The sequence below is a fragment of the Octodon degus genome, unplaced genomic scaffold (assembly GCF_000260255.1).
Source record: "Octodon degus isolate 3935 unplaced genomic scaffold, OctDeg1.0 scaffold00003, whole genome shotgun sequence".
Lineage (NCBI taxonomy): Eukaryota > Metazoa > Chordata > Mammalia > Rodentia > Octodontidae > Octodon > Octodon degus.
Genome location: NW_004524579.1, coordinates 11274207 through 11289140, shown reverse-complemented (window position 1 = coordinate 11289140; position 14934 = coordinate 11274207). Strand labels below are relative to the sequence as shown.

At 40.1% G+C, this 14934-nt stretch overlaps 1 protein-coding gene and 2 pseudogenes across 1 annotated transcript in view; 1 reads left to right on the top strand and 2 right to left on the bottom strand.

Annotated features, from left to right (window-relative positions):
* LOC101582098 (zinc finger protein 271) overlaps positions 1–8218 on the bottom strand; it is a 12711-nt gene extending 4493 nt beyond the window's left edge. Inside the window, 2 exon segments of the mRNA XM_023714291.1 lie at positions 7334–7537; positions 8131–8218. Coding sequence (XP_023570059.1) covers positions 7334–7382 — 49 coding nt within the window. The 5' untranslated portion in view covers positions 7383–7537; positions 8131–8218.
* LOC105742215 lies at positions 1476–1913 on the top strand (annotated as a pseudogene).
* Positions 8219–9849: 1631 nt separating the features above from the next.
* On the bottom strand, positions 9850–10830 carry LOC101579877 (annotated as a pseudogene).
* Positions 10831–14934: the final 4104 nt, after the last annotated feature.

Here is a 14934-nt window from a genome sequence, read left to right as displayed (position 1 = left end):
TGGAATAGAACAGTGGCCAGAAACAGATGCAAAAACATATGTATAAATGATCTTCAACAAGAATTCCATGATAAGTCAATGGCCGCTTCTCAAAACTCAAAAAAAAAAAAAAAAAAAAAAGAAAAAAATGTTGGAACTATGTATCCTAATGATAAAAACAAGCTATGACTTTTTTCTGGTATTACCAACAAAGATTAACTAGAAACCTAGCACACATTAAAACTATCAAAGTCGAATAAACCCAAATATGAGAACTAAAGTAGAAAACATCTAAAAGAAAGCACAGATGACTCTCTTCATGGGTTGGGAGGTAGTGGTGATTTTAGATAGTACACCAAAAGCATTAATCATAAAATTTTTAAAAATCATCAAAATTATAAACCTCTTCAAAAGACATTCATTACTAACATAAAACACAAAACAAAAGTGATGAAACAGACTAGAAGAAAATATTCACCAAATACATATCTGACAATGAATTTGTGTCCACAACTGAAAAAGGACTTTTACAACTTAAAAATACGATCATGACTCAATAAAAGCAAAAGATTAAAATAGAGAGTTCACAAAAGAAATTATATGGATCATCAATAAGCACGTAAGAAAATGCTAAACATTGCAAGATATTAGGGAAATGTAAATTAAACCACACAGTACTGGCAAATATTTCTCAGAAAGACTAAAATTAAAAAGAATGACAATAAAACAGTTAATAGTTAAATACTGACAACGTCTGAAGCAACTGAAACTTTCATACACTGCTAATGGAAATGCAAAACAGTACAGCTACTATAGAAAACTCTGGTAACTTTTCATGAAGATAGGCATAAGCTTACTATACAACCAAGGAATTCTAGTTATTTATTCAAGAAGAATGAAAACATACTTTACAAATGTTCAAAGAAGTTTTATTAATAAAACAGACAAAAATGTCTAGCTGGTGAATCTATAGGCAAAATGAGATATAGTCAAACAATAAAACAATATTCAGCAAAAGAAGAATTACAGGGCTGGTGAGATGGCTCAGTGGTCTAAAGCACCTACTTAGAATAAGCTTAGCAAAGCACAGGGACCACGGTTCAATCCCCCAGCACCACATGCCAGCCAGCCCCGCCCCCTGGTGGACTGAGCTGGCCACACACACACACACACACACACACACACAAATAAATAAAATTAAAAAAAAAAAAGAATTACAGACAAAGAAAAAATATGGATAAACATCAAAACATGTTGAATGAAAGAAGTGTGGCAAAAAAAAAAGGGCATGGTTTCATTTTCATGAACTTGTAGAGAAGAAATAAAATTCATAGTGATAGAAAGCTTATCAGTGGTGGCCTAGGGGTAGTATAGGACAAAAGTGGTGTATAAAATAATTTTTCTGAGTGGAGGCAGTGGAAATATAAAGGTTGTATGGATTGTGATAATAGTGGATATGGCCTTTTGCGACCATCGCTGGAGTTGTAGCGGCCAAAATGAAGTTTAATCCTTTTGTGACTTCAGACCAAAGCAAAAACCGTAAAAGACATTTCAATGCGCCTTCCCACATTCGCAGGAAAATTATGTCTTCTTCTCTTTCCAAAGAGCTGAGACAAAAATATAATGTTCGCTCTATGCCCATCTGAAAGGATGATGAAGTTCAGGTTGTGTGAGGACACTATAAAGGTGAACAGATTGGCAAAGTAGTTCAGGTTTACCGGAAGAAGTATGTCATCTACATTGAACGGGTGCAGTGGGAAAAAGACAATGGCACAACTGTCCACATGGGCATTCACCCCAGTAAGGTGGTTATCACCAGGCTAAAACTGGACAAAGACCACAAAAAGATCCTGGAACGGAAAGCCAAGTCTTGCCAAGTAGGAAAGGAAAAGGGCAAATACAAGGAAGAAACGATTGAGAAGATGCAGGAATAAAGTTCTCCTGTGTGTAACTTTTAATTAAAAATGCTAAAACGATAAAAAAATAGTGGATATGATATATGAATGTGTCAAAACTCATTTAATAACACCATTAAAAAGGGAATATTTTATTTTCTATAAGCTGTACCTCATTAAAGCAGATTAAATAAAAAACCAGGGTCAGGGAGATAGCTCAGCAGGATAAGCACTTGCCTGGCAAGTGCAAGGGCCCGAGTTCAATCCCTGATTCTGCCAAAATAAATAAATAAATAAATAACCAGTGAGAACACATTAAGACTTGAATGACACAAAAAATCTTAAGCTTAGTCAATTTCATAGTTCTAGACCTTCATTTTTGTTTCCCTTTCAGCAATTTTCCTTGAAAAAATTTACAATATATTTTAATGTGCTTAAAAATTTTATATATAGGAAAAATACGCATATACAAATGTAAATGTGAATAGTGGTTAGATATATCAAATTAAATTGAATGTTCCTTTAGCTTAGGAAAGAAAAAATAACCAGAAAATTTCAATACCCTGGGATTGTCTTGTGTCTATTCTTGTCTCCCTCCAACCTCTTTTTTTTTCCTATTCATGCAATTACTGACTTTTGTGTTTATCCTCTTCTGGCTTTTCTTTAAAACTTTACTAAATTTCTGATTCTAAAGAAAAATACTGCTTGGTTTTTTTTTGTTTTTAAACATGTTTTATTTTACTTTATTTTTATTTTTTTATAATTTATTTTGTGTGTGTGTGTGGCCAGCTCAGCCCACCAGGGGGCGGGGCTGGCTGGCATGTGGTGCTGGGGGATTGAACCGTGGTCCCTGTGCTTTGCTTAGCTTAGCTTGATTCTAAGTGGGTGCTTTAGACCACTGAGCCATCTCACCAGCCCATACTGCTTGGTTTTGAATGTTCTAATCAACACTAATTCTATTCTTCTCTGTGTGTGTGTGTGTGTGAGAGAGAGAGAGAGAGACAGAGAGAGAGAGAGAGAGACAGAGAGAGACAGAGAGAGAGACAGAGACAGAGACAGAGAGAGTGTGTGATTGTGCTGGGATTGAACCTAAGACCTCCTGCATGCTAGGCAAGAACTCTACCATTAAGATACATCGCGAGCCTGAGTGAATTAATTCTCTTTAATCCATTATAATTAAGCTGTTATTTCAATAATTTAATTGAAATTGGACTTATACAATCACTAATTGCTCTCTGTTGACAAACCCAATGGTAAACTCTCAAACTTATTCCAGACTTATTTGAATAGTTATTACTTTGTTCTCCAAATACTTGGGTTCTTCTTCTAAGTTGATCTTTCTCCTGTTCTTTACATTCCAGGCAGAACGATCTTTATTTCTATAGGGTTTTGTATACTTACACAAAGATATCTTGTATAAGGTTTTCCCATTACACTAGAATGCAATTCCAAATCCTTATGCCAGCATATAAAACTTCCTCTGATCTGGGCTTTTTCTCTGCCCTCACTTCTACTATCCTTGTATTACCTGCCTATCCCAGCTCACTCTGTTCCTGCTAAAGTGAGGGACCCTAGAGGGTTTCAGGAAGAAATACAATTTCATCATATGTCAACGTGTGAGAAAATGGTAGCTTAAGGAACTTGGTTTTGTGTGTTGCAAACACAACTTAGGTAAAAAATCAAAAGGACAAAAGTAGACACTGGACTGGCAACCCACTCAAAACCCCTCTTGTCTTTAAGGATCTACTCTTATTCCAAAGGAAAGAAGGGTCAGCCAAATAGCTCAGCGGATTAGATTAAAGCACCTGCTTAGGCAGATGCAGGGGTCAGGAGCTCGATCCCAGGGCCTGCCATGCCGGCCCCACCTCCAGGGCGCACTGAGGCGGCCATTGTGACTGGGCATAGTGGTGCATGCTTGTCATCCCAGCACTTGGGAAGTTGTAAACAGGAAGAGGATCACTATGAGTCCGATCTATGCAGTAAGACCCTGTACACCCTGTCCTAAATACAAAAAGAAAAAGAAAAAGAAAGAAAAAAGGAAAAGAAAAATAAAGAAAAGGGGGGAAAAAAACAAATAAGAAAAAAGGTACTGGAGGACAGAAGGGGTGGTCTATCCTGGATATGTTTTTACTCCTCCAGATCTGTTCTCCATCTGCTCCGTGCTCAAGGGTTTTTTTTTGCTCTGAATGCCCTCAGGCATGGTTTGTCTGGCTGGAGTGTTGTGGGAGTCGAACTACAGCAACCTGAGGCTCACAGCTTTGTGGAAGCAGCCACTTAAAGAACTGAGCTATGGCCAGGCCCCCTAATAAGGGTTTTTTTTTTTTTTTTTTTTTTTCCTTAAATGCCTTCAGGGCACTTTTGGCCAGCGGGAGAGTTGTGAGGTTCGAACTCCAGCAACCTGAGGCTGACAGCTTTGTGGAAGCAGCCACTTAAAGGACTGAGCTAGGGCCAGGCCCCCGTAAGGCTTTTTTTTTTTTTGTTTCTCGAATACCTTCAGGGCACTTTTGGCCAGCTGGAGAGGTGTGAGGTTCGAACTCCAGCAACCTGAGGCTGACAGCTTTGTGGAAGCAGCCACTTAAAGGCCTGAGCTAGGGCCAGGCCCCCGTGCTCCGTGCTCAAGGGCTTCATATGGGTGGCTGTGAATTCTGGGGTTACATGACCTCTGGCTTACAATTAGATTTCCATAATAAGGGAAGAACAATAGTGTGACCATCTGTCTCAGCTTGTCTAAAACTGAAGGGGTTACTCTGAGGTGCAACTGCCAGTGCTAAATACCAAGCAAACAGATATGTTGGTCACCCTTCAACTGTGTTCTCACTAGGTACAGTCATTCCTCAAAATCTACAGTGGATTAGTTTCAAAACCCCTCCTAGAAACCAAAATCTACAGGGGCTGAAGCCCCTTACATATACTGGCACAGAGTAGAATCTCAATAACTAATACTATATGACTAATAATAGCTAATAAGCTATGACTTTATTAATTCATTTAACTAATTTATAAATTAATTTACATATTGAATTAATGATTTGAAGATTTAATATTCAAATAATTATTTCTAGATGGTGGAGTTACAGGTTATTAAAATTTTGTATTTTCTTTTTTTGTATCTTTTAGTAAGGGTCTACAGGGTCTCACTATGTAGATCAGACTAGTAGTGATCTGCCTGTGTTCAGCCTCCCAAAGAGCTGGGATTACAGGCACATGCCACCATGTTCAGTCTCAATCACCCTCTCAGTGCACCCCGGGGAAGGGGCTAGCAGGGCATGCCAGGGATCAAACCCTGGCCACTGCATCTGCCTAAGCAGGATCTTTAATCTACTCTGCTATTTGGACACCCCTAAATTTTGTATTTTCTATACTATACGAATGCAATACACCATAATTGCATGACGTTATAATAAAAATGTGACATTGGGCTGGTGAGATGGCTCAGTGGTCTAAAGCACCTACTTGGAACAAGCTTGCCTGAAGCACAGGGACCACGGTTCAATCCCCCAGCACCACATGCCAGCCAGCCGCGCCCCCTGGTGGGCTGAGCTAGCCACACACACATAAATGGATAGATGGATAAATAAATAAATAAATTTAAAAAATAAAAAAAATAAAAAAAAATAAATAAAAATGTGACATCATACACATTCTAGGACACCTAATCACATGGAGTAAGCATATCAACTTATGTCAAATTGCAAGGAGAAGCTGCAGTTCTACAATGATTCACAGAAACAATGAAAGCCATATGACTTGAAAGAGACTGCTTTTTTTTCCCCCAGTTTTTTTTTTGGGGGGGGTAGAACTGGGGATTGAACTCAGGCCTTTGTGCTTGCCAGGCCAGTGCTTATTCTACTGAGCCATCTCGCTGGCCCCTTTTCCCAGTATTTTTGAGATGAAGCCTCACTATGTCATCCAGTCTAGGCTTGAACTCACTATGTAGGCCAGGGTGGCCTCAAACTCATGGAGATTTTCCTGCCTCACCCCTGAGTGCTGGCTTTACAGGCATGAGCTACTAAGCCTAGTTACAACAGATCTTAAGGAAGGAAAAATTATGCTACAGGAAATGAACTAACTAAATAAAACATAATAAAGCTGCCCTACGACTAAAAAGCTGTAGATCTATATTAAAAGAGACAGACAATGGAACAAACATCTCATATGCAAAATGACAGCAGCAATGTTAGGACCAAATCCAAAAAGTAGCATATGATGTGGAAACGAAACCCTGGGAAGCATCTGAACAAAATAAGGATGAAGATTGTGTTATTCCTATTAATAGTGGCACTTTTTACACTTTTTATTAATAGTGGCTCCACTTAACTAGAAGTCAAGACTTCGTAGCGCACACCTGTAATCCTAGTTACTCGGGAGGCTGGGTTAGGAGCATGACAGTTGAGGCCAACCTGGACAACACAACAAGACCCTATTGCAAAATAAAATGGGCTGGCGATGTAACTCTGGTAGTGTCTGCCTAGCATGTGTAAAGCATGCCTGAAGCCTTGGCTCAGTCCCCAGTACCACAAAATGAAAGGATGAATGAACAAATGAAGAGTTTACTATGCTCCAGATCAGTACTCATAGCTTTACACAGAGGGCCTCCCTAAGAGTAGTCTTTCTGATAGTAGCGAGACAGGCAAGTGAACCATATCTCTCAGTGTCAATCTCCTTGTGCAGTTTCCTTTCACAAACACTCTGAAACTGGCCCTGTGACTTGCATTGGTCAATGAGATAAAAATAGACTTAACCATTCCAAGTACATAAAATGTTCATGTTTCAAAGAGCTTTCTCTCTGATTTTGGGTATTAAGTGTCCTGGGAAAATGTTTGGTATAGCCCACTGGTGACGAATCAAGCCAATAGTCACACACCTGTGATTGAGACTTAGACCCCAGTCTAAGTCAAGCCAGAAGATGACTGCCTAAGTGAGTCCAGACAATACCAGGAGGAAGAATCCTGCCCACCTAAACCCTGATCCAGTTGATGACCTATACAACCATAAAAAGGACAGATGAAAACTTTCTGATGTATCAAGTCAGTAAGTTTTGAGAAACAGACATAATTTCTCACAATAACCTTCCAGATATAAACTATTATACACTTACAAAGCGAAGGAACAGAACTGTAAATTACTGGAGACATTAAATGATAGTGCTAGAATCTGAATCCAGGTCATCAGATTGAAAATCTTTTAATTATTCCCTATTAAATGAGAAAGATGATTTGAAAAGATTGCAAAGGTAACATACCTAATGCTCACAGATTTATAAGGTATTGATAAAAGGAATAACAGATAATTCTGGGACCTTAAAAAAGAGAGAGAACTGCATAAGAATCTGATTGCTTGAATTAGAAACAACCCCACATGTCTATGCCTGATGTCCTTAAAAGATGGTACTAACAGTGCATGTAGGCAATAAGGGATATAATGGTATCATGTGCAGAGCTGGATTTGGGTCTACTCACCAGACAGAAAGTGATGTCCTTGAGATTCATGATTGAATTCGTTCTCCATAGGTTGCAACTGGACACCTCAGGGAACAGATAAAGAAATAGCATTTCCCGCAGACAATTTTCTTGCCTACTTAAGGGTCTCAGGTCTGAAGGCAACTGCAGACCAAGCTTCTCAGAAGACAATCACTCTGCAGACTAGAAACATACCTTCTGAGGCTAGAAAACCAGAAAGAGCCTCTGAATTAGCAAAAGGAGAAGGAGAAAACGAAACCTCCTTTAATTTCCAAGTAATTTTATCTTAGACGTTTTCAGCTCCCTTCTCCACCGCCCAAGACTGTGGCATTACCTCTCTTGGATGCATATTCCCCATTCCAAGTTGAGAGCTACTCAAACAGAAGTGAGAGTCGGTGCTAACAAAACAGAGTGTAACTGGGAAGACAACGGAGGAAGAGAATTTTAGAATTCGTCTTATCGTTTAAGAAAATGTTATCTTCCTCTTGCATAAAAATGACACCACCGAACGTACACTATGTCTTTCCTTCCTTAGCTGCTTCTAACACACAAATTCAGACAGGTCTTTCGCGATTCGGCAGGCGGACTCGCGCGGGTTCACACGCCTTTCATGATTCTACCAGCTCCCCCAAATTTCTAGCGTTCATTTAGTTTAATCCAAGGCCCAGCGAGCGCTGACTGGGTACCAAGAACCGACTGGGGTGTCCGTGCCAGGGAGCGGCCCTGGAATTGAGAAAGCGCCCGTCCGGCGCAATCGCCGGCGACTTGGGCCTTCCACCCGGCACCCTCCGGCGTACCTCGTAGGGACGGTCCGCGGCTCGCTCTCAAGCCTCCCTCTAGGTAAGCGGCCATCAACCGTCAGCTCTAGGAACCCAGGAGGATCGCTGGGCTCTATGGTGCGGCGTCGCGCAGGCGCTTGGAGGGGATGGGGGGGCGTTGCCTAGAATTAACCCGCTAACCCCCGCAGGGCACTCACCAGCAGAACGCTGGCTAGGAGCCTACTTAGTCAGGGATGCATTCCTTGATCCCAAGTGTACCGGTTCTTGAGATGGGTGCTGGACTGGATTATTGTTCGGGAAATCTTCCTGGGGCTGGGTAGGTTTTCTGATTGGATAGTGAGTCAATTTGTCCCTCTCTTCTCATCGTGTATCAGATTCTCAGTTGAGCTTTCGTTTTAGCTTTCTTCCTATTACCCCGCCCAACCAAACGCATCAGAGACACTCGGAGGCCTTATATCCCAGTCCCAGGGTTTGTGTCTCAGTAGGTCAGGGCTGGCCACCCAGGTTCTCAGATGGCCTTATGTTGCTTGTTGTGCGACCACACTTTAAGAACCACTGCCCTAAACCTGCGGTGAGACAATCAAGGCCTCTAAACCTCGGGACGTTAAGGCAGGAGGATCTCCCTGAGTTGGAGGTCAGCTTGGCCTACATAGTGAACTCAAAGCCAGCCTGGACTACATATTGAAACCCTGTCTAAAAAAACAAAAACAAAAACAAAAACTGCTGCCCTAGAAATAAGTGATGCTCTGTAATTAGTCCCTGAATTACTGGGAAATGAAAGCAATTTGCACTTTAAAAAGACAGGAAATCTCTTTCTAAGTATGTTTGCCAGTACAATACTCTTAAAAGATCCAGACAGGAAAAAGGGCCTGAAATGCAGATGGATCAGAGTGAAAGGGAATTAAAATTTTAAACAAAAGCCTGCTAAGGATGCCAGCAAAACCCAAAGGACATCTCTGGCAAACCTGAGCACAGAACATTCCTCCCTTTGTGTTGTGTCCAGAGAGGGCCTTGCAATGCAACTTGAGGGCACTCTACTGCGTTGTGTAACTGATGGCCTTGCAATGTAACCTGAGATATTCAGACTTCTTCAGCAACTCATGATGTTACCAAGGAAGAAACATCATGGTGAAAGGGTATGGTGGATCAAAGCTTGGAAGCAAAGCAGGGGAACACAGCCACAGAAAAAGGGGCCAGGAGCCAAGGGCCATATATTCATGTCCCCTGGATCCACCCAGACATATCTAGAAGTGTGCTTTCCAAGTCTGCTTGGCATTTCTTAATCCAGTCATGTTCATATATTACTATTAACATTCACACAAATCCAGCTAAATCCTTATATTTACATACATTGGCTTTTTTTTGTTTTTAATTTTATGCATTTGGTTCAGGGTCTCACTATGCAGCTCAGATTCATAGTGATCCTCCTGTTTTCAGCCTCCCCAGTGCTGGGATTACAGGCGCGTGCCACCATGCCTGGCTAAGGTTTCAATGTTAAATGAAATTTACATACCTGTGGTAAGTCCTGCTTGCTCATGATATGGCATGATATCATGATATATTATCCATTTTACAGGTTAGTGGATTTGATTTGCTAAAAGTATTTGTGTTCTTGAGGCACACTGGCTGTTTTCTTGTAATGTGTTTGTTTAGTTTACTATGAGGGTCATAGGGGCAATTCTTTTTCAAAGAATGATAGAAAAGTATTCTAATAATTCTTTTTTTTTTTATCATAACTCACAGAAGTACAAAAACTTTATTGGACATTGTTAGTTCCTTTTCTTGCCCTTGCCAGTGACCTTGGCTGGCGTGAGGACTGGAGCTGTTGCCTGGTACAGGGTAGAGGAGATCTTGCTGATGTAGTACAGACCGACCATGGAGAAGATGAAGCAGGTGGTTACACAGACTCGGTGGATGAGGCCAGACACAAAGAGAGCCAACAGGAGGCACAAGAGAATCTCTGGGAAGATCTTTGCTTGGAATCCTTTGCCAAAGACCAGGTTCTCCAGATTATTGAAGGCCGTGAGAGAGAATGTAATGGGTTAACTCACATTTTAGGCTATATGGGTGTGAATCTTGTGCTTTCTGTTATAAATGCATACCCACCCATTGTTTTAGATTGTTTAGTAAATAGTGGCTGTTACCTGTAGTTTGCTAGATAAAACTCACCAATTCCTTTAAACAAAGTTAGATTACAGACATAACTTTAAAAGGAAACAAAGACTTCTAACTCCTTGTAACCTTCAGGCTATGCAAGGCTGCCTGCAGGTACTCAGGTGCAAATTAACCAGAAACTGAAACAAAAGCCCCAGGAAATGTAGTTTAAGTCCTGGTCCCAATCACTCTAAAAGCTTTATTTTGTGTCAGACAGTAAATTTGCTTATCAAACACAATGTGATTCCAAGGTTTAAAACCCCTTCCTGCTTCCTGGTCTGCCGCCTTTCAGTCCTCACCTGCGTGAGAGCAGACTGGGGGGCCCTGAGCTCAGTAATAAACGGCTTTCCAAATTCCAACCTGGCTGATCTGGTTCCTATTCTGAGTGACCCATAACAAGAAGATGAAGAGGCCAGAGCCCAGCAGGCCGCCCTGGATGGTGAGCCACTCTGTGGAGGCCAGCTGGCGGCTGTACATCTGCATCCTGGTGAAGAGCAGCAGGGACAGGAGGGAGGACAGCGCCAGCGAGGTGCCAGTGCCCACCACCATCATGCCCCACCAGTGGTTCCAGTCAGCGGCTCTGGCCAAGAATTATTCTAATAATTCTAATGATTAAGAAAGTTTTCTTGAAGAATGTATCCAGAAGAGGGTTACCAAGGAACCTGTCTTTTCTACAAATTTTTATAGAGCAAAACCACAACGTGAGGCAGGTCTAAGTGGGAAACATGGGAACTGATTACGTGGGCAGGAAGTGGGACAAAACTATGGTCAACCAATAAGATTATAAGCACAACTGCTCAGGTAACATTGATTAAATTGGGGGCAAATGGAGAATCAAGTCATGTAGCAAGTGGGCATGGGTATAGAACAGGGGCTTTTCCTGTAGGGGGTTGGATTAGTGACACTTCCTGGCTTTTTCAAGGTGAAAGATAACCTATTTAGAATATCAATCCCTGATGTCCATCTCTAGTGAGATAAGTGGCTGCATTTGTTTAATATTTTGTCTTGAGGTTTGGCCCACAGAGGGAGTGCCCGTCTCTCCCTCAGTTGCAGGGTTTCTTGGCTTTCCATATTGGGTCCATTGAGGGCTTAGCGCTGTCTCACTTCCTATAATACATCTATCTAACTCAGCTGGCTGCAACATTAACATGCTAATGGTTTGCTAGGAAGAAGATACTAAATCCCCTCTTTGTCTTTGAGTGATGTTAATTTTTCTAAGTAAAGGCGTCAGGGAGATGGCTCAGTAGAACAAGCACTTGCCTGGCAAGAACAAGGGCCTGAGTTCAATCCCTGGTTCCAGAAGAAAAAATTTTTTTTCTAAGTAATAATACTGCTACCTTAATATCCTAAAACATATACTGAGAAATAAAATTAAGTATTATTAATACATTATGTAAGATGAGAAGAGGGAGAGGGAGGTAGATACAGAATTTAGACCAGATGAATCAGGAGTGGGTTTTTTCCTTTTTAATTTTTTAAAAATGTTTTTTCCTTTGAATGTGATGCAGCCAAGTTGTCTAAGCAACCATATTTCAGGATTTGGAAACTACTGATTCAGTTCAGAGTTCTGTACAAGGTATAGCTGTCCTGTCTAACTGCATAATTCACAGAATATCTCTTGATGTTTGGGGCTTTAAAACTTTGGCTAGGTGAGGTTAAGAATTAAACAGTGGCAAATGGAAGTAATTTCAAGTGTGTTAGGTGGAATGCTGACACTGCTGAAATGCTCATATGGACAGACTTGGCCATTGGTAACTGTGACATACTAAAATCAAAGTAATTTATTATTAGAATACCTCTACACACAGCAATGCATTGAAGATGTGAGGAAAAGAAAAGAGTTTCCCAGTAAGAGTCTCTTTAGCCAGTTTCTTAAAATGTTTTTACTGGAATGGCAGAGATGGACTAGAAGTGCTCTTTATACATTCTTACCTGAAATCCCATATTTATAAGACTTCAAAGGAAAATAAATGTTATAACTCGAAAATATCCAGTAAAAAATGGTCACCTTCACTCACCATTTCCTGGATAATGCTGCAGTCTGTCCCTGCACTCTCAACATTAGTGATTATTGAACTTTTTGTAGCTAATATAGTACATATTGATTTCAGAAATGGAGAAATGAAATTAAAAATCTTGAGGAAGATACAGATTTTTATGAGGGTGATTAAAATTCTAAGTTATGCACAGGCAGAACACAAAGTAAGGCCGCTTACTAACTCAACAAGTAAGGATCTAATAATATAAGATAAGCTTTTCAGAAAATAATTTTTTTTTTTTATAATTGTTTTAACATTTTTATTTATTGTGTGTGTGTGTGTGTGTGTGTGTGGCCAGCTCAGCCCACCAGGGGGCGCGGCTGGCTGGCATGTGGTGCTGGGGAATCGAACTGCGGTCCCTGTGCTTTGCCAAGCTTGTTCCAAGTGGGTGCTTTAGACCACTGAGCCATCTCTCCAGCCCCAGAAAATAATTTTAGTATAGAATTTTCTTTCATGGTGACAGAGAATGGAATGCAGATGTGCTCTGTCAGAGATACATCTCCAGCTCTTCCTATTCTTTTGAGACACAGTCTCACTAATTGCACAGGGTGGCCTCAAGTTGTGAACCTCACACGTAACTAGGATGATAAGTGTACGTGACGATGGCGGACCAGTATGAAAACTTTTAAATGGACCTTAGAGGTGGAGAAATAGATGAACCCTTCAAATAAAATTACCCTCTTTATGATCACATGACAATACAAATGTAGAACTGAAAGTTATAAAGGCTTAGTATCCGTTTTTCTAAAATTGTTAGGACAAATAGTGTTTCGGATTTTAGAGCTTTTAAATTTTGGAATATATCCAAAGATTTTACCAGTTGATTGTCCCTCATCCAAACATTTGAAACTTTTTGAGCATCATGGTAGCACATGAAGCATTTCTGGATTTCAGATTAGGATTATTCAACCTATATTAAGCATATATATGTATATACATACATATGTATATACATATATATGTAAAATAATTTGAAATGAACTTTTCTCAAGATGTTTTAACATAAAAGTCACTTTACTTCAAGTAATTTTTTCAGTAGTTTACGTGGTAGTGAGAACACTAACTGTAGAGCTAACAACCACCAGAGTTGCAATCTATTCTAATATTTACTAGTTAAATGTCATCAGGCAAGTTAACATTTCTTAGTAACATAAAAGGGATAAAATGTTCCCTAGTTATGAGATTATGAGAATTGATTTTTTAGATTTTATTTTTTCCTTATATATTTGGTACAGGGTCTCACTACACAGCTGGGACTCATAGTGATCCTCTTAGTGAAACTCATAGTATTTCAGCTTCCCTAGCCCTGCGATTATACGCAGCACACCCCGGGGGCGGGGCCAACACTGCATGCAGTGCCAGGATGAAATCCGGGTCCTTGCACTTGCCAAGCAAGCACTTAGACCACTGTGCTATCTTGGCGGCCTGAGGATTAATTGAGCTGCTACAGGTAAATCACTGGATAATGTTTGGTATGTAGTATGCATTTAAAAGTTTCTGTTTTGAGGGCCGGGGAGATGGCTCAGTAGGATAAGCGCTTGACTGGCAAACGCAAGGATCTGAGTTCAATCCCCGGTTCCACCAAAAAAATAAAAAAAAATAAAAATAAAAATAAAGGGACATAAAAGTTTCTGTTTTGATAGTATTTTCATTTATTTACTTACTTTTTTGGTGGAACCGGGGATTGAACTCAGGCCCTTGTCTTTGCCAGGCAAGTGCTTATTCTACTGAACTATCTCCCTGACCCCCTTGATAGAATTTTCAATAAAAACATATGGCCATATCTTTTTTCCCCATTTTTATGAGCTTAGTTTTTATTCCTAAATCTGAGGCTTTACTAATATTATTTTTGGGCCAGCCAGATAGCTCAGCGGATTAAAGCGCCTGCAAACAGGGTTCAATCCCCAGGCCTGACGTGCCAGCCTCACCCCCAGAGCACACTGAGAAGGCAATTCAGACTGGGCGGAGTGGCATGTGCCTGTAATCCCAGCTCTTGGGAGGCTGTAAACAGGAGAATCCACTACGCGTCTGATCTATGCAGTGAGACCCTGTATACCTTGTACACCCTGTCCTAAACACAAAAAAAGAAAAAGAATATTATTTTTAACTTTCAAAATTGAAAGTAGTGTTATTTAAAAAGTTTGAACATAAGGGGAAATTTTTGAAATGTTCTGTTAAGTATGTAAAATACTGTTAGCAAAATGTATATATTATTTTGTTTATATCTCAAAAAAAAAAAAAAAAAAAAAAAACAACCAGTGCTGTAAACTCAGATTCTCTGTTTTCAATTCCCTCCCATCCTCTATTTTATTTTTATGGCAGCAGAGATTGAACTCAGAACCTTGCACTTACAAGGAAGTTGCGTATACCACTGGGCCCTATTTCTGGCTAAATGCACATTCTGAAAGTAGAATGATGGCTGATATAATCAAAGTATCCAAAGTTTATTTTGATGGAGGTGCGTAGGCTTATGTCAAGAAACACCAAAATCCCCCAAGATCTTTAATTTAGATCAGATATTTCTTTTCCCTTGAATGAAGACACTGGTATCAGTTTGAAAAAAATCTTCAACTTTAAGTAATTGAAAACCAAGTGGTTTAAAGAAATTTTACCTCATACTTAGCATATT